This window comes from Triticum dicoccoides, chromosome 1A (assembly GCF_002162155.2).
Source record: "Triticum dicoccoides isolate Atlit2015 ecotype Zavitan chromosome 1A, WEW_v2.0, whole genome shotgun sequence".
Classification (NCBI taxonomy): domain Eukaryota; kingdom Viridiplantae; phylum Streptophyta; class Magnoliopsida; order Poales; family Poaceae; genus Triticum; species Triticum dicoccoides.
Window position 1 is genome coordinate 564,088,573 of NC_041380.1, and position 20,280 is coordinate 564,108,852.

Genomic DNA, 20,280 nt, shown 5'->3' on the forward strand with positions numbered 1-20,280 from the left:
AACCACACAAGCTACCAAATGCACGCCAACATATAGCTGAAAACAACTTCGATTCTTCCTGGGGTGCTAATGCTTGCCCGGCAATCAGAAGATGCAGACAGATCGTGGATTGCACATGCTTAATCTGCATAAACCTCTGCTTCAAGTACCTAAGGCAGGCATTAGTGCAACAGCTACTCAGCTGATCTGAAGCAACGGATGCCTACATTGCATTTAAAGGTAACTATATCATGACACCCACCAATTCATCTTTGAGTCACAGAACCCAATCAAAACATACTTAAATCACACTCTACATTAATAAGAAGTCAAATGTGTGCACAAACATTGCACTTATTACATGAATACATATGATGTTCGATACAGAGGAAAGCCACACAAATTCAAATCCAAGCATAGATACAACCATGTACGCCCAGTCAGAGTCACAAGGCATCCATGTGGAGAAAGTAAACACACATACTTAGTTGTACAGCAGCAAGAAATTAACACACAAGCAGAACAGATTGCAATCCACACTAGCACATGCAAACCACACTATGGGATCAAAGGAGAAGAGGCCCTTCCAGCGTCGAACCTGTTTCTTTCCAGCAGAAAGAGAATCTTGCAGCATCATCATCGTCCTCTTGTTCATCTCCTTTTGCTCAGCCTTAAAGTTTCTGGCCCATAAATTTAAGGCTAAGCTTGTTTTTATGCTTTTTGATGCCCTCTCTCACCTCATCGGGGACTTGGCCACCGTTGAACTCAAGCTCCTTCAAACTGGGAAGTTTGTGGATACCAAAGAGGGACGTGAAAGATGACCAGACAATCTTCTCGAGCCTAGGAGCAGATCCACTGGTGAAGACGATCCTGGTGATGGCCGAGCAGTCAACAACAAGAAGGTTGAGCCATAAGAACTCATCTTTTAATGTAATCTCGTTCTGTATTCCACCAAAAGACTCGTTCAAGAGCACGAGACATCGTAGATTTGGTTTCTTGGCGAGTATTTGTAGAGCGTCTTGCTCTAGCAATGTACCACGAAGAGTCAGCTTGGCTATTTGTGAGACATTGCCAAATGATGATAGTAGCCTTCCGCAGAAGCTGTCATTCAACTCAAGCTCTTTCAAGTTTGGAAGCCTGTCAACTCCAGAAATAGAACCTTTGCTGAAAGACAAAACCATCTTCTCGAGCTCACATGCTGCTCCATGCTCAAAAGTGATAGTCAAGTCCGAGTCCTCAACAAGAAGGTACTTGAGGCATCTGAATTCACCCTTCTTGAAGTTGAGCACGGGCTCGATGCATGTAATATGCTGGAGCCTGACACACCGTAACTTTGGCAGCTCAGCAAGGACTTTCAGATCATCTTGGCTCAGCAGGGTGCTCCTAAGAGTTACCTTGGCAAGTTTGTTGTTGTCACCTTTTATGAACAATGGATTTAGACTGATTCCCCTGATGCTTAGACTCTCAAGCATCTTGGGTTGGTTTTCTAAGAGAGAGCCAATGCCATTTGGTAACTCTGCACTGGAAGGAGTATCCTCGCATGGTGTGGCTACCAGCACACTAGCAGTGATTGTCAGAGAACGGAGGGACTCATGGAGGTCACTGATTGTCTGAAGCAAATTCCTGAGGTGGCTATCCTTATCATCAATAACCACACCTAGCTTCCTCAGCTGCCATAGCTTTCCAATATCTTTTAAATCATGACTATGCTTGGCCTGGACATTAGATAGGACCTCCATGTTTACCATTTTGCCAATCCTACGAGGAACCCGACCACTAGAGCCAAACTTGCTTGCATTCAGATCAATGTGACCAGCAAGCAGACGCTTCAGCTTCAATAGCAGGATATTTGCTGTTGCATGTGGAGGCACATTGGTTTCTCGGATATCCAATACCTCTAGCTCACGGAGGTTGTTGATTTCACTAGGTAGCTCGGTAATATCTGTTCTCCTGAGGCTTAGATACTTGAGAAGTAACATCTTGCTGCAGATTTCCTTGAAGTACTGCCGGTTCTTCCCAAAGCACTGACAACCTTCTAGATCGAGCACCTTGAGCAGGGATACTCGAGATGATTCAGAGAGCCCCTGGAAGAATTTATCAATTCTATCAGAGCCACGGAGCTGGAGATCGTTGAAAATGGAGAAGTGGCGAGCCAAGTGATGTGACAGCCGTGTCTCCACGATGTGTTGTTTTCTGGCGATGGTGGTAATGAATCCATGAAAAAGATCACCTACGACACAGCTCTTGACATTTCCTGCAGCACCAATATCAGCAGGATCAATGAGGCACCGGTCAATGAGTGTGTCAAAACATCGGTTGGCCTGACGCACAGAACTGAGCCAATCTTCATTGGATGTCAGCCCTTCTGCAATCCACCGTCCAATCAAGGTTGACCGCCTGATCTTGTGTCCCATAGAGAAGATAGCTAGGTACAGTAGGCAGGACTTGTATTCTTTAGGCAGATCGTTGTAAGAGAACTTGAACATCACCTTAGTGATGCTGTTGAATGATTTTGGCAAAGCCTGCAAGGTGCTGTGCAGCTTGAGTAACTCCTCATTGCTCCTGTTGGGGTTAGCATACAAAGCATGAGTGAAGATCTTCATGCAGAATTCATGTGGCTCACACTCGGACAAGATATCATGAAAAATTTGGGGGTTGTAGTTGTCTTTATTCTTCTGCTGGCTAGTAAGCTGGAGCACTGTATCATGGTAGAGGCCAGCAAGAGAATAGTCTATAGCTATAGGTTCCCGCCGTGGATAGCAATATTCTCTAGCCAGATGGACGTCATTTGTGGTGGTGACCATCATTAAATCGGCGCTGCAGTTTAGCAGGCTCAAAGCATTTCTGGTACCCTCCCATGTGGAAATATCCATCAGCTCATCAACTCTGAGGATAAACAGGGGACATTCATAACAATTCCTGTCCGAAATATATTCCAAGTTATGTTTAATCTCGTCCACGAGACCTTTGATCTTGAGCTGCTCTTTGAACTCCTGCTTTAATTTCTCCATCATCTGACCGAATTTTTCAGAAACAGTTTCTGGGTTTTGATCCGGAACACTACCAGATTCAGCTGTCCCTTCACTCTTGTCATACTCACCTTTCTGCAGCTCCTGTAAGGTGCCTTCCTTTGCATTGTGGATCATTGGTTTGATTTGATCCTCACCCAATTCAGCAGTTGTGGTCTTTGTAGCTTGCTTGTCCGCTGTTGTGGTCTTTGTAGCTTGCTTGTCCGACCATGTGTCCTGAGCCTGCAGGGGCTTGCTGCTGGAGCAGCCCTTGGAGAACAGCTTCCACAGGATGTGTGCATATTGTACCTCATCGAGGTGAATCCATGTCGTCTGCTGACTTCCGATTTCCCCTCCTCCTCCTCCGACCCCCTCCTCCATATGCTCCTTAAGCTTCTTGACGATGATGTTATTGTTGATGTTGTCCCAGTCTGGTAACATTTGCATGTCATTGTTCGTCCCTTGGTTTTGTTGAGAAGCAGCAACAGCTGCCTGGAGCAGCAGCTGAAGGAGTACGTCTAGGTGCAGCTGGTGAAACTCACCCTGCAGCTGTGGTAGTTTGTCGCCCCTCTGTAGTCGACCTTGAATATCACTTTTGATTTTGTCAAGCTTTTCATAAATCTTCATCTTTTTGATCTTCTCCTTGATTTTGAGAAGAGCAAGTGCCCTCTTCTTTTCACTGTGAATTTGATTGTAAATTTGGAATCTTCTTACATGAACTTCCAAAGGGTCAAGATACTTCTTCCCCACTCTGTCTTTTGTGCTTTGCCTGAGCTCGTGCAGAATGTAGAAGAGAACTTCCTTGGGCTGTAGCCGCGTAAACTTTGGGTGCACGGCCGGGATGTCAACCAAGACAAAGCGATTGTAGCCGTTCTCCACCGGCAAAACCGAGGGATGAGAGTCAAGGTCTGAATCCGACGAAAAAACCAAATATTCTTGTATGAGAGCCAGAAGGTCCTGATAAGTGTTCGGTGCCACAAGGACGACGGACAAAGTCTCGCCGGCTTCTGTAGGAGTTCCATCTACCCAATCACGTAGCTTTGCCTTGACGTAGTCGTCCAATGTGCGAGGCTCAATGAAGGCTCTCCGACGGCTAGAATGATTGCCGGTCGTGAGTGCCCCCACGAGTTGATCATCAACGTCTTCTTCACTGTCGTCGTCCCCAGCAGCATAGCCACCAGGTGCAGCAGTCCCCGTGGACAACGATGCCGCCGCCGCTAGCCCATCCGTCGGAGGTGATTGCCCCTCCCCTGACTTGGCTGGGACCTCCACGCCGTACCTCAACCGCCGCTCGCCAACGTCACGTGCCCGTTCCTTGAGCTGGCGCAGCTGCTCGGCCGCGCGGTGCCGTGCAGCCAGCTTGTGCAGTAACCAGGTTACCCACCAGAGGTAGCCTCGGAGGCCGCCTCTCGCACGGTGGATATCGGGGTTCCTCCGATACAGATAGAGGTCGATGCAGTTGTTGCAGTCTTGGGCGAGCAGCCGCACCTGGTTCATCCAGGTGCGCACCTGATCGTCATGCTCGCCACCGGAGGGGGCCGACCTGGCCAGGTGCGCCAGGAAGCTCTTCATGCTCTCCATCTCCTCCTTGATAAACTGCACGTCGTCCCGGACGCCACCCAGTAGCAGCGCCTCGCTGCGGATGACGACCAGAAGTGAGCTCACGGCGCCCGTCGCGAGCTCAGCCATGGCTCCGTCTCCTTACGCCGGCCGGGTGCCTGGCTGGTGGTTTGTATTCTGGTTGAATTGTTCTCGCCGGGGGAGTCTAGGGCTAGCTGAGCTGGGTGGTGACTATGACGCACACATGGGAGTACCTCTCCAGAATGTTTGATATTTTCTCATGGGAGAACCACAAAATATCTTGACTTGCCGAACGGCGTCGTCAAGGGCGTTCACATGCTGTGCACTCACACACTGGTTGGTTGCGTTTACTGCCTCAACTGTCCAAGGTACCCCATGCACTAGATGCCGGAAATGCTGTCGGTGGATAGAGAAATTGATGGGGTATGCAATGATCCGGGATCGGCTCATGATGATCAAAGCTGTATAGTTGAGTAGTACCGCGGTCGGTAGATGGAGAAATAGATGGCGGTGTGCAATGATCTGGGATCCGGCTCATGACGATCAAATGCTAGTAGTACGGATGCCGGTGGATAGAGTGACTGATGAGTGTGCCACCACTACATGACCTTTGTTTAAACTTACTCCGTTCCAAAATACTACCTCCATATCAAAATATTAGATGTTTTTGTAGACTTTTTAGCCTACGAAAACGTCTTATATTTTGGTATAGAGGTAGTAGACGTTATGAGTTCAAATTTAAACTAAAACCACACCACTCATTTTGAAACGAAGGGTTTAATTACTCACTCTTTTCTTTTTATTCCGCATATCAAGTTTGTCTTAAGTCAAAATTTATAAACTTCAACCAGATTTATATTAAAAATATCAACATCTACATTATCAAATATATGGAATATGAAAATATATTCCATCATAAATCTATATTGATTTGGTATTGTGAATTTTGATATTTTTTCTATATAAACAAGTTTAACTTAAGACAAAGCTAATACCGTGTGGCGTGTTTTGTCTGTGACCAGGCAACCCACTCTTGAAGACAATTGCAATCAAGATCATCCGTGCGTGTGGCATGTTTTGTCTGAGACAAAGCCAATTCCGTTGGCGCTGTAGCAAATGAAGGTTCGCCATGGCAACTGGTGTTGTTGTTAAAAAATGTTCCGCCAGGGTAAGTGGCACCCCCCATTGCCGCGCCTATCATGTACTCTCTTCGTTCCTAAATATAAGTCTTTTTAGACATTTTAAATAGACTACAACATACGGATGTATGTAGACATATTTTAGAGTGTAGATTCATTCATTTTGCTTCGTATGTAGTCATTTGTTGGAATCTCTAAAAAGACTTATATTTGGAAACGGAGGGAGTACGTGTCATTGTGCTCTGCTGGCATATCACGTACATATGGTGATGCGTGGACCCGGTGAGATGTGCCAATGATATGGCGGCCTAATTGTCAGATGACACGCCGATCTTGACAGGCGGCATCTCCGGTTTATGCGCCGGTACGGTGGCTGGTGCCTGCTTTAGAACGCACCAAACTATGGGACTTGAAATTACTGCAGTTGGGAAATTTTCAAAAGAATAATTTCAATGAAATCTTTCCTAACATGTACAGCTGAAACCAAAATCAAAATAAAATTTGACGTGTTTTCAGAACGAACAAGATACGGAAAAGAGAAGGGGAAGTTAGGGATTCTCGAGAAGGGAGGAGCTGTGGTGGCCCCCGTCCGGAGACAAAAGAGCTTGTAGCTTTGGTCATCTCTAATAGAACAGATCATGTATAATAGTGCTGCTGCCTAAAGATTATTTTTAGGGCATTTGGGCCTAAAAATGGTGCTTCAACAGCTGCCCTATCTCTATACTGTGCTGTAATTTTTTTGCGAACCCCAAATGTTCCCAATGTTTTTCCTCTTGTGCTGCAAATTTGCAGTGGTGTCGCAAAACAAATCCCGCAGCACGCGTAGCCCAATTGCCAGCCAGAAACTTCAGGCATGCGACCGCCGCCAGCTCAATCTCGGTTGCCAACATCACTGCCGCCGGTCTGCCCCTTACTCCGCCACTCGACCCCTCAGCTCCAGACCATGATGGCCGCAGGAGTGCTGCTACTGGCCGGTGAGGTCAGGTAGCAGCTGTCGTTGCTGACCACACAACCAAGCCAAGCCGCCGCTGCTTCGGGCGGCGTCAACGGAGCAGCATTGCCCTTTTTGCCGCAAGCTCGACCTTCATGGCGTCAACGAGGCCCTCCCAAGGCCATTTCGACCCGGCGTAGTGATCACCTCGGCTCCGACGAGCAGCCGACCGGTTTACTCCTCGCACACTAGGTGTTTGAGGAATTGCCTATCACTTCTCGCTTTTTGTTGTGCACAAAGGAGTAGATTGTAATGGACATTATTGTATTGTAGGTGAGTTCATTTGAATCCTCTTCATGGGATGATTCATCGTTCGAAGAGAACTATGACATGAACAAACAAGAGGATATTGCTTTGATCTTAAGACAACAACAAGAGGCTGAAGCATGGTGGTTTCATTCTTGGCCATGAGGAGGATGATGCAAGATGGTCACAATAGATTGATGCTCAACTATTTTGCTCCAAATTTGGTGTATCCACAGTGAGACTTTAGACGCCGGTTTAGGATGTCTTGGGATTTGTTCCTTCACATTGCCAACTTCTTCGAGTAGAGGAGGATTGCGCCAGAGATCTTGGACATAGCACTATCCAGATGGTGATTGCTGCATTACGCATGATGGCATATGGTATTCCGGCGTATTTTATTGATGATAAATTGGCAGTAGGAGAGAGCACTTCAATCTTGTTCGTCAAGAAATTTTTAAAGACGGTGGTTGAAGTGTTCAGGCCAGAGTGTTTGAGAGCACACAATCCTCAAGACACTCAGAGAGTTTTGGAGATGAACAGAGCTCGTTGGTTTCTAGGTATGCTTGGCTCAATTGATTGCATGCACTGGAGGTGGAAGAGCTGTCGTACAACATGGCATGGGCCATTCAAAGGATAGAAAGAAGGATGCCAACATCATTCTTGAAGTCGCGGTCGATCAGGTCTTGACACTTATGTCGTTCGGAGGGTGGTCGACGCTTAAGGCCTTCACGTCAGGAAGTTGAGGTGGGTCTCGACCTCCTCCGACCCTAGCTCGTCCCTGGACACCCGTGTCGGGTCTTCAGGCCCCATGTACTTGTACATCAGGGACGACCGGGCCTGAAGAGGAAGGGCCCCGTACTCCACCCACGTCCTGATAATATGACCGCCCATCACGCCTCCTTTCTTCAGGCGGGCAGCGACCTCAGCTAGCATCTTGGCCTTCGGTGATAGCTTCGTCATTGGAGCCGCCTTTCTTCAGGCAGCCAGTGGCCTCAGCTAGCATCTTGCCCTTTGGTGATAGCTTGGTCACTGGAGCCTAGGACCGCAATGCAGGCAGGGCATTCACGAAGGCAGGTAGGGCGTTTTCGAGCCTGCTCACGTAAAAACCATGACTTGTGCCACTCCTGAACAAATTTCGGGAGGTCCGTGGCGAAGAACTTGGAGTTCGGGAGGAGTTGCAGGATGGCTTCCCCAAGGTCGCAGATGGCGCCCCCATTTATCTGGACGTAGACCAGAAAGAAATACCAGAACAACTCAAAATGAGGAGTTGTTCCGTGGAAGCCCTCGCAGAAGTGATGAAGTTGGTGATATGAAGAACTTCGTTGGGCGGAATGTGGTGCAGCTAGCAGCCATAGAAGCGCAACAACTCACGAACGAAGCAATGGAGGGGAAACCCGAGCCCCCTCCCAAAATACTCTAGGTAGAGGACGTGTTCACTAGCACGAGGAGTCGACGGAGCCTCGCCATTTTAAAGGCGGTGCTTCAGATCCACTGGCATCAATCTCTCATCCACGAAGACCTGGAGCTCTTCGGACGAGTCCATGGAGGGGAACCACTTTCCCGTGGTCTTGGGGGCTTCCCGCGGTTGTTTCTCGCCACCTTTTGAGGTGGCCCTCTTCCACTTCCAGTCCGCCCCAGCGGTTCGTGGAACCTGGCTGGAGGCCCGAGCAATCTTCTCGCTCCTGGTCTTGGCCATGTCGACGACAAGGATGGAGTCGACAAGAGTTGTGTAGGTGAGCGGCAGGGGAGTTGCGACGGCGGCACATGCTTGAAGACTAAAGGTGGAGAGGCACAAGTGTTGGAAATATGCCCTAGAGGCAATAATAAATTAGTTATTATTATATTTCCTTGTTCATAATAATCGTTTATTATCCATGCTAGAATTGTATTGATAGGAAACTCAGATACATGTGTGGATACATAGACAACACCATGTCCCTAGTAAGCCTCTAGTTGACTAGCTCGTTGATAAATAAATGGTTACGGTTTCCTAACCATGGACATTGGATGTCGTTGATAACGGGATCAAATCATTAGGAGAATGATGTGATGGATAAGACCCAATCCTAAGCCTAGCACAAGATCGTGTAGTTCGTATGCTAAAGCTTTTCTAATGTCAAGTATCATTTCCTTAGACCATGAGATTGTGCAGCTCCCGGATCGTAGGAATGCTTTGGGTGTACCAAACGTCACAACGTAACTGGGTGGCTATAAAGGTGCACTGCGGGTATCTCCAAAAGTGTCTGTTGGGTTGGCACGAATCGAGACTGGGATTTGTCACTCCGTGTAAACGGAGAGGTATCTCTGGGCCCACTCGGTAGGACATCATCATAATGTGCACAATGTGACCAAGGAGTTGATCATGGGATGATGTGTTACGGAACGAGTAAAGAGACTTGCCGGTAACGAGATTGAACAAGGTATCGGGATACCGACGATCGAATCTCGGGCAAGTATCATACCGATAGACAAAGGGAATTGTATACGGGATTGATTGAATCCTTGACATCATGGTTCATCCGATGAGATCATCGTGGAACATGTGCGAGCCAACATGGGTATCCAGATCCCGCTGTTGGTTATTGGCCGGAGAGTTGTCTCGGTCATGTCTACATGGTTCCTGAACCCGTAGGGTCTACACACTTAAGGTTCGATGACGCTAGGGTTATAGGGAAAGTATGTACGTGGTTACCGAATGTTGTTCGGAGTCCCGGATGAGATCCTGGACGTCACGAGGAGTTCTGGAATGGTCCGGAGGTAAAGATTTATATATGGGAAGTCCTGTTTCGGTCACCAGAAAAGTTTCGGGTGCTATCGGTAACGTACCGGGACCACCGGGAGGGTCCCGAGGGTCCACCAGGTGGGGCCACCAGCCCCAGAAGGCTGCGTGGGCCAAGTGTGGGAGGGGACCAGCCCCAGGTAGGCTGGTGCGCCCCCCACCAAGGCCCAAGGCGCGTGGAGAGTGGGAGGGGGCAAACCCTAGGTCCAGATGGGCCTTAAGGCCCACCCTAGGGTGCCCCCCTCTCCCCCCCTTGGCCGCAACCCTAGATGGGTTTTGGGGCTGCCGCCACCCCTAAGGAGGGAACCCTAGACGGGGGCGCAGCCCCTCCCCTTCCCCTATATATACTTGAGGTACTGGGGGTTGCCCAACATATGATTTGATCTCTCTCTTGGTGCAGCACTACCCCTCTCCCTCCTCGTCTCTCGTAGTGCTTGGCGAAGCCCTGCTGGAGTACCGCGCTCCTCCACCATCACCACGCTGTTGTGCTTCTGCTGGACGGAGTCTTCCCCAACCTCTCTCTCTCTCCTTGCTGGATCAAGGCGCGGGAGACGTCACCGGGCTGTACATGTGTTGAACACGGAGGCGTCGTTGTTCGGTGCTTAGATCAGAATCGACCGCGATCTGAATCGCTGCGTGTACGACTCCACCAACCGCGTTCTTGCAACGCTTCCGCTTAGCGATCTATAAGGGTATGTAGATGCACTCCCCTTCCCCTCGTTGCTAGATTACTCCATAGATTGATCTTGGTGATGCGTAGAAAATTTTAAATTTCTGCTACGATCCCCAACAGTGGCATCATGAGCTAGGTCTATGCATAGTTTCTATGCACGAGTAGAACACAAGTTGTTGTGGGCGTCGATTTTGTCAATTTACTTGCCCTTACTAGTCTTATCTTCATTCGACGGCATCGTGGGATGAAGCGGCCCGGACCGACCTTACACGTACTCTTACGTGAGACAGGTTCCACCGACTGACATGCACTAGTTGCATAAGGTGGCTAGCGGGTGTCTGTCTCTCCCACTTTAGTCGGATCGGATTCGATGAAAAGGGTCCTTATGAAGGGTAAATAGAAATTGGCATATCACGTTGTGGTTTTGGCATAGGTAAGAAACGCCCTTGCTAAGAAACCTATAGCAGCCACGTAAAAATTTGCAACAACAATTAGAAGACGTCTAACTTGTTTTTGTAGCATATGCCGTGTGATGTGATATGGCCAAAAGGATGTGATGAATGATATATGTGATGTATGAGATTGATCATGTTCTTGTAATAAGAATCACGACTTGCATGTCGATGAGTATGACAACCGGCAGGAGCCATAGGAGTTGTCTTAATTTATTTATGACCTGCGTGTTAACATAAACGTCATGTAATTACTTTACTTTATTGCTAAACCGTTAGCCATAGTAGTATAAGTAATAGATGAAGAGACAACTTCATGAAGACACGATGATGGAGATCATGATGATGGAGATCATGGTGTCATGCCGGTGACGATTATGATCATGGCGCTCCGAAGATGGAGATCAAAAGGAGCAAAATGATATTGGCCATATCATGTCACTATTTGATTACATGTGATGTTTATCATGTTTTACATCTTATTTGCTTAGAACGACGATAGATTAAATAAGATGATCCCTCGCAATAATTTCAAGAAAGTGTTCCCCCTAACTGTCCACCGTTGCGAAGGTTCGTTGTTCCGAAGCACCACGTGATGATCGGGTGTGATAGGTTCTAACGTTCGCATACAACGGGTGTAAGCCAGATTTACACACGCAATACACTTAGGTTAACTTGACGAGCCTAGCATGTACAGACATGGCCTCGGAACACGGAAGACCGAAAGGTCGAACATGAGTCGTATAGTGGATACGATCAACATGAAGATGTTCATCGATGATGACTAGTCCGTCTCACGTGATGATCGGACATAGCCTAGTTGACTCGGATCATGTATCACTTAGATGACTAGAGGGATGTCTATCTAAGTGGAAGTTCATTGAATAATTTGATTAGATGAACTTAATTATCATGAACCTAGTCAAAAGGTCTTTGCAAATTATGTCGTAGCTCACGCTTTGGATCTACTGTTTTAGATATGTTCCTAGAGAAAATTTAGTTGAGAGTTGACAGTAGCAATTATGCGGACTGGGTCCGTGAACTGAGGATTGTCCTCATTGCTGCACAGAAGGGCTATGTCCTTAATACACCGCTCAGTGTGTTGAACCTCGAGCATCGTCTGTAGATGTTGGGAAACATCTGACATACACGTTTTGATGACTACGTGATAGTTCAGTACGTAATACTAACGGTTTAGAATTGTGGCACCAAAGACGTTTTTGAAACGTCGTAGAACATATGAGATGTTCCAAAGACTGAAATTGGAATTTCAGACTAGTGCCCACGTCAAGAGGTATGAGACCTCTGACAAGTTTCTTAAGCCTGCAAACTAAGGGAGAAAAGCTCAATCGTTGAGCATGTGCTCAGATTGTCTGAGTACTACAATCGCTTGAATCGAGTGGGAGTTAATCTTCCAGATGAGATAGTGATAGTTCTCCATGGTCACTGCCACCAAGCTATTAGAGCTTAGTGATGAACTATAACATATCAGGGATAGACATGATGATCCTTGAGCAATTCGCAATGTTTGACACCGTGAAAGTAGAAATCAAGTAGGAGCATCAATTGTTGATGGTTAGTAAAACCACTAGTTTCAAGAGGGTCAAGGTAAAGAAGGGATACTTCATGAGACGGCAAATCAGTTGCTGCTCTAGTAAAGAATCCCAAGGTTGAACCAAACCCAAGACTAAGTGCTTCTATAATGAGGGGAACGGTCACTGAAGCAGAACTACCCTAGATACTTGGTAGATGAGAAGGCTGGCAAGGTCGACAGAAGTATTTTGAATATACATTATTGTGTACTTTACTAGTACTCCTAGTAGCACCAAGGTAATAAATACCGGTTCGGTTGCTAAGTGTTAGTTGAAGGAAATATGCCCTAGAGGCAATAATAAAGTTATTATTTATTTCCTTATTTCATGATAAATGTTTATTATTCATGCTAGAATTGTATTAACCGGAAACATAATACATGTGTGAATACATAGACAAACAGAGTGTCACTAGTATGCCTCTACTTGACTGGCTTGTTAATCAAAGATGGTTATGTTTCCTAACCATGGACAAAAGAGTTGTTATTTGATTAACGGATCACATCATTAGATGAATGATCTGATTGACATGACCCATTCCATTAGCTTAGCACCCGATCGTTTAGTATGTTGCTATTGCTTTCTTCATGACTTATACATGTTCCTATGACTATGAGATTATGCAACTCCCGTTTGCCGGAGGAACACTTTGTGTGCAACCAAACGTCAAAACGTAAATGGGTGATTATAAAGGTGCTCTACAGGTGTCTCCAAAGGTAGATGTTGGGTTGGCGTATTTCGAGATTAGGATTTGTCACTCCGATTGTCGGAGAGGTATCTCTGGGCCCTCTCGGTAATGCACATCACATAAGCCTTGCAAGCATTGCAACTAATGAGTTAGTTGCTAGATGATGTCTTACGGAACGAGTAAAGAGACTTGCCGGTAACGAGATTGAACTAGGTATTGGATACTGACGATCAAATCTGGGGCAAGTAACATACCGATGACAAATGGAACAACGTATGTTGTTATGCGGTCTGACCGATAAAGATCTTCGTAGAATATGTAGGAGCCAATATGGGCATCCAAGTCCCGCTATTGGTTATTGACCGGAGACGTGTCTCGGTCATGTCTACATTGTTCTCGAACCGTAGGGTCCGCACGCTTAAGGTTTCGATGACAGTTATATTATGAGTTTATGAGTTTTGATGTACCGAAGGAGTTCGGAGTCCCGGATGAGATCGGAGACATGACGAGGAGTCTCGAAATGGTCGAGACGTAAAAATCGATATATTGGACGACTATATTCGGACATCGAAAAGTTTCCGAGTGATCCGAGTATTTTTCGGAGTACCGGAGAGTTACGGGGATTCGCCGGGAAGTATATGGGCCTTATTGGGCTTTAGGGGAAAGAGATAGGAGAGGTTGGGCGCCCCCCCCCAGGCCTAGTCCGAATTGGACTAGGGGGAAGGGCTGCGCCCCCTCCTTCCTTCTCTCCTCTTTTCCCTTGCCTTGACTCGTACTCCTAATACATGGAAGGACTCCTAGTTAGACTAGGAAAAGGGGAATCCTACTCCCGGTGGGAGTAGGACTCCCCTAGGGCGCGCCATAGAGAGGGCCGGCCCTCCCCTCCTCCACTCCTTTATATACGGGGGCAGGGGGCACCCCATAGACACACAAGTTGATCTTCGTGATCGTTCCTTAGCCGTGTGCGGTGCCCCCTTCCACCATATTCCACCTCACTCATATTGTAGCGGTGCTTAGGCGAAGCCCTGCGACGGTAGAACATCAAGATCATCACCACACCGTCGTGCTGACGGAACTCCTCCCCGAAGCTTTGCTGGATCAGAGCCCAGGGAGCGTCATCGAGCTGAACGTGTGCCAAGAACTCGGAGGTGCCGGAGTAACGGTGCTTGGATCGGTCGGATCGTGAAGACGTACGACTACTTCCTCTATGTTGTGTCAATGCTTCCATTGTCGATCTACAAGGGTGCGTAGATCACACTCTCCCCTCTCGTTGCTATGCATCACCATGATCCTGCATGTGCGTAGGATTTTTTTTGAAATTACTACGAAACCCAACAGTGGCATCCGAGCCTAGGTTTTATGGTTTGATGTTATATGCACAAGTAGAACACAAGTGAGTTGTGGGCGATATAAGTCATACTGCCTACCAGCATGTCATACTTTGGTTCGGCGGTATTGTTGGATGAAGCGGCCCGGACCAACATTACGCGTACGCTTACGCGAGACCGGTTCTCCCGACGTGCTTTGCACAGAGGTGGCTTGCGGGTGACTGTTCCTCCAACTTTAGTTGAACCGAGTGTGGCTACGCCCGGTCCTTGCGAAGGTTAAAACGGCATCAACTTGACAAACTATCGTTGTGGTTTTGATGCGTATGTGAGATTGGTTCTTGCTTAAGCCCGTAGCAGCCACGTAAAACTTGCAACAACAAAGTAGAGGATGTCTAACTTGTTTTTGCAGGGCATGTTGTGATGTGATATGGTCAAGACATGATGCTAAATTTTATTGTATGAGATGATCATGTTTTGTAACCGAGTTATCGGCAACTGGCAGGAGCCCTATGGTTGTCGCTTTATTGTATGCAATGCAATCGCGATGTAATGCTTTACTTTATCACTAAGCGGTAGCGATAGTCGTGGAAGCATAAGATTGGCGAGACGACAACGATGCTACGATGGAGATCAAGGTGTCGCGCCGGTGACGATGGTGATCATGACGGTGCTTCGGAGATGGAGATCACAGGCACAAGATGATGATGGCCATATCATATCACTTATATTGATTGCATGTGATGTTTATCTTTTATGCATCTTATCTTGCTTTGATTGACGGTAGCATTATAAGATGATCTCTCACTAATTATCAAAAAGTGTTCTCCCTGAGTATGCACCGTTGTGAAAGTTCTTCGTGCTGAGACACCACGTGATGATCGGGTGTGATAGGCTCTACGTTCAAATACAACGGGTGCAAAACAGTTGCACACGCGGAATACTCAGGTTATACTTGACGAGCCAAGCATATACAGATATGGCCTCGGAACACGGAGACCGAAAGGTCGAGCGTGAATCATATAGTAGATATGATCAACATAATGATGTTCACCAATGAAACTACTCCATCTCATGTGATGATCGGACATGGTTTAGTTGATTTGGATCACGTGATCACTTAGAGGATTAGAGGGATGTCTATCTAAGTGGGAGTTCTTAAGTAATATGATTAATTGAACTTTAATTTATCATGAACTTAGTCCTGGTAGTATTTTGCAAATTATGTTGTAGATCAATAGCTCGCGTTGTTGCTTCCCTGTGTTTATTTTGATATGTTCCTAGAGAAAATTGTGTTGAAAGATGTTAGTAGCAATGATGCCGATTGGATCCGTGATCTGAGGTTTATCCTCATTGCTGCACAGAAGAATTATGTCCTTGATGCACCGCTAGGTGACAGACCTATTGCAGGAGCAGATGCAGACGTTATGAACGTTTGGCTAGCTCAATATGATGACTACTTGATAGTTTAGTGCACCATGCTTAACGGCTTAGAATCGGGACTTCAAAGATGTTTTGAACGTCATGGACCATATGAGATGTTCCAGGAGTTGAAGTTAATATTTCAAGCAAATACCCGAGTTGAGAGATATGAAGTCTCTAACAAGTTCTATAGCTAAAAGATGGAGGAGAATCGCTCAACTAGTGAGCATGTGCCCAGATTGTCTGAGTACTAAAATCGCTTGAATCAAGTGGGAGTTAATCTTCCAGATAAGATAGTGATTGACAGAATTCTGTAGTCACCATCACCAAGTTAGTAGAACTTCGTGATGAACTATAATATGCAAGGGATAACGAAAACAACTCCCAAGCTCTTCGTGATGCTGAAATCAACGAAGGTAGAAATCAAGAAAAACATCAAGTGTTGATGGTTAACAAGACCACTAGTTTCAAGAAAAGGGCAAAGGGAAGAAGGGGAACTTCAAGAAGAGCGGCAAGCAAGTTGCTGCTCAAGTGAAGAAGCCCAAGTCTGGTCCTAAGCCTGAGACTAAGTGCTCCTACTGCCAAGGGACTGGTCACTGGAAGCGGAACTACCCCAAGTGATTGGCGGATAAGAAGGATGGCAAAGTGAACATAAGTATATTTGATATACATGTTATTGACGTGTACTTTACTAGTGTTTATAGCAACCCCTAAGTATTTGATACTAGTTCAGTTGCTAAGATTAGTAACTCGAAACGGGAGTTGCAGAATAAACAGAGACTAGTTAAGCGTGAAGTGACGATGTGTGTTGGAAGTGGTTCCAAGATTGATATGATCATCATTGCACACTCCCTATAATTTCGGGATTAGTGTTGAACCTAAATAAGTGTTATTTGGTGTTTGCGTTGAGCATGAATATGATTTGATCATGTTTATTGTAATACGGTTATTCATTTAAGTAAGAGAATAAATTGTTGTTCTGTTTACATGAATAAAACCTTATATGGTCATACACCCAATGAAAATAGTTCCTTGGATCTCGATCGTAGTGATACACATAATCATAATATTGAAACCAAAAGATGCAAAGTTAATAATGATAGTGCAACTTATTTGTGGCACTGCCGTTTAGGTCATATTGGTGTAAAGCGCATGAAGAAACTCCATGCTGATGGGATTTTGGAATCACTTGATTATGAATCACTTGATGCTTGCGAACCATGCCTCATGGGCAAGATGACTAAGACTCCGTTCTCCGGAGCGAGCAACTGACTTATTGGAAATAATACATACTGATGTATGTGGTCCGATGAGTGTTAAGGCTCACGGCAAGTATCGTTATTTTCTGAACTTCACAGATGATTTGAGCAGATATGGGTATATCCACTTGATGAAACATAAGTCTGAAACATTTGAAAAGTTCAAAGAATTTCAGAGTGAAGTAGAAAATCATCGTGACAAGAAAATAAAAAGTTTCTACGATATGATCGCAGAGGTAAAATATTTGAGTTACGAGTTTGGCCTTCAATTAAAATAATGTGAAATAGTTTCACTACTCACGCCACCTGGAACACCATAGTGTAATGGTGTGTCCGAACGTCATAACTGTACTTTATTAGATATAGTGCGATCTATGATGTCTCTTACCGATCTACCACTATCGTTTTGGGATTATGCATTAGAGACAGCTGCATTCACGTTAAATAGGGCACCATCTAAATCCGTTGAGACGACACCGTATGAACTATGGTTTGGCAAGAAACCTAAGCTGCCGTTTCTTAAAGTTTGAGGTTGCAATGCTTATGTGAAAAAGTTTCAACCTGATAAGCTCAAACTCAAATCAGAGAAGTGCATCTTCATAGGATACCCAAAGGAAACTGTTGGGTACACCTTCTATCACAGATCCGAAGGCAAATTCGTTGCCAAGAATGGATCCTTTCCAAAGAAGGAGTTTCTCTCGAAAGAAGTGAGTGGGAGGAAAGTAGAAAACTTGATAAGGTAATTGTACCTTCTCCCTTATTGGAAAGTAGTTCATCTCAAAAATCTGTTTTTGTGACTACTACACCAATTAGTGAGGAAGCTAATGATGATGATCATGTAACTTCAGATCAAGTTACTACCGAATCTCGTAGGTAAACCAGAGTGAGATCCGCACCAGAGTGGTACGGTAATCCTATTCTGGAGGTCATGTTACTTGACTATGACGAACCTACGAAATATGAGGAAGCGATGATGAGCCCAGATTCCGCAAAATGGTTTGAGGCCATGAAGTCTGAGATATGATCCATGTATGAGAACAAAGTTTGGACTTTGGTTGACTTGCCCGATGATCGGCAAGCAATTGAGAATAAATGGATCTTCAAGAGGAAGATGGACGCTGATAGTAGTGTTACTATCTACAAAGCTAGAATTGTCGCAAAAGGTTTTTTCGACAAGTTCAAGGTGTTGATTACGATGAGAGCTTCTCACTCGTATCTATGCTTGAGTCTGTCCGAATCATGTTAGTAATTGCTGCATTTTATGAAATCTGGCAAAAGGATAAACAAAACTGCATTCCTTAATGGATTTATTAAAGAAGAGTTGTATATGATGCAACCAGAAGGTTTTGTCAATCCGAAAGATGCTAACAAAATGTGCAAGCTCCAGCAATCCATCTGTGAACTGGTGCAAGCATCTCGGAGTTGGAATATATGCTTTGATGAGTTGAAGCCTGTATACAGACTTGCGGTGAAGCCTGTATTTACAAGAAAGTAAGTGGGAGCACTACAACATTTCTGATAAGTATATGTGAATGACATATTGTTGATCGGAAATAATGTAGAATTATTCTGTAAAGCATAAAGGAGTGTTTGAAAGGAGTTTTTCAAAGAAAGACTTCGGTGAAGCTGCTTACATATTGAGCTTCAAGATCTATAGAGATAGATCAAGACGCTTGATAAGTTTTTTCAATGAGTACATACCTTGACAAGATTTTGAAGTAGTTCAAAATGGAGCAGTCAAAGAAAGAGTTCTTGCCTGTAGTACAAGGTGTGAAGTTGAGTAAGACTCAAAGCCCGACCACGGCAGAAGATAGAAAGAGAATGAAAGTCATTCCCTATGCCTTGGCCATAGGTTCTATAAAGTATGGCATGCTGTGTACCAGATCTATTGTATACCCTGCACTGATTTGGCAAGGGAGTACAATAGTGATCTAGGAGTAGATCACTGGACAGCGGTCAGAATTATCCTTAGTGAAATAAGGATATGTTTCTCGATTATGGACGTGACAAAAGGTTCGTCGTAAAAGGATTACGTCGATGCAAGTTTTTGACACTGATCCAGATGATTCTAAGTCTCAATCTGGATACATATTGAAAGTGGGAGCAATTAGCTAGAGTAGCTCCGTGCAGAGCATTGTAGACATAGAATTTTGCAAAATACATACGGATCTGAATTTGGCAGGCCCGTTGACTAAATTTTTCTCACAAGCAAAACATGATCACTCTTTGGGTGTTAATCACATAGCGATGTGAACTAGATTATTGAATCTAGTAAACCCTTTGGGTGTTAGTCACATGGAGATGTGAACCAATCACATAAAGATGTGAACTATTGGTGTTAATCAGATAGCGATGTGAACTAGATTATTGACTCTAGTGCAAGTGGGAGATTGAAGGAAATATGCCCTAGAGGCAATAATAAAGTTATTATTTATTTCCTTATTTCATGATAAATGTTTATTATTCATGCTAGAATTGTATTAACCGGAAACATAATACATGTGTGAATACATAGACGAACAGAGTGTCACTAGTATGCCTCTACTTGACTAGCTCGTTAATCAAAGATGGTTATGTTTCCTAACCATGGACAAAAGAGTTGTTATTTGATTAACGGGATCACATCATTAGATAAATGATCTGATTGACATGACCCATTCCATTAGCTTAGCACCCGATCGTTTAGTATGTTGCTATTGCTTTCTTCATGACTTATACATGTTCCTATGACTATGAGATTATGCAACTCCCGTTTGCCGGAGGAACACTTTGTGTGCAACCAAACGTCACAACGTAAATGGGTGATTATAAAGGTGCTCTACAGGTGTCTCCAAAGGTAGATGTTGGGTTGGCGTATTTCGAGATTAGGATTTGTCACTCCGATTGTCGGAGAGGTATCTCTGGGCCCTCTCGGTAATGCACATCACATAAGCCTTGCAAGCATTGCAACTAATGAGTTAGTTGCGAGATGATGTATTATGGAACGAGTAAAGAGACTTGCCGGTAACGAGATTGAACTAGGTATTGGATACCGACGATCGAATCTCGGGCAAGTAACATACCGATGACAAAGGGAACAACGTATGTTGTTATGCGGTTTGACCGATAAAGATCTTTGTAGAATATGTAGGAGCCAATATGGGCAT

General features: G+C 45.2%; 1 protein-coding gene across 1 annotated transcript; it reads right to left on the bottom strand.

The window, feature by feature from the left end:
- Positions 1-280: 280 nt before the first annotated feature.
- On the bottom strand, positions 281-4,796 carry LOC119290891. The gene has a single exon (XM_037569564.1). It carries the CDS (start codon positions 4,674-4,676, stop codon positions 651-653), a length of 4,026 nt encoding a protein of 1,341 aa, XP_037425461.1. The 5' UTR covers positions 4,677-4,796; the 3' UTR covers positions 281-650.
- Positions 4,797-20,280: the final 15,484 nt, after the last annotated feature.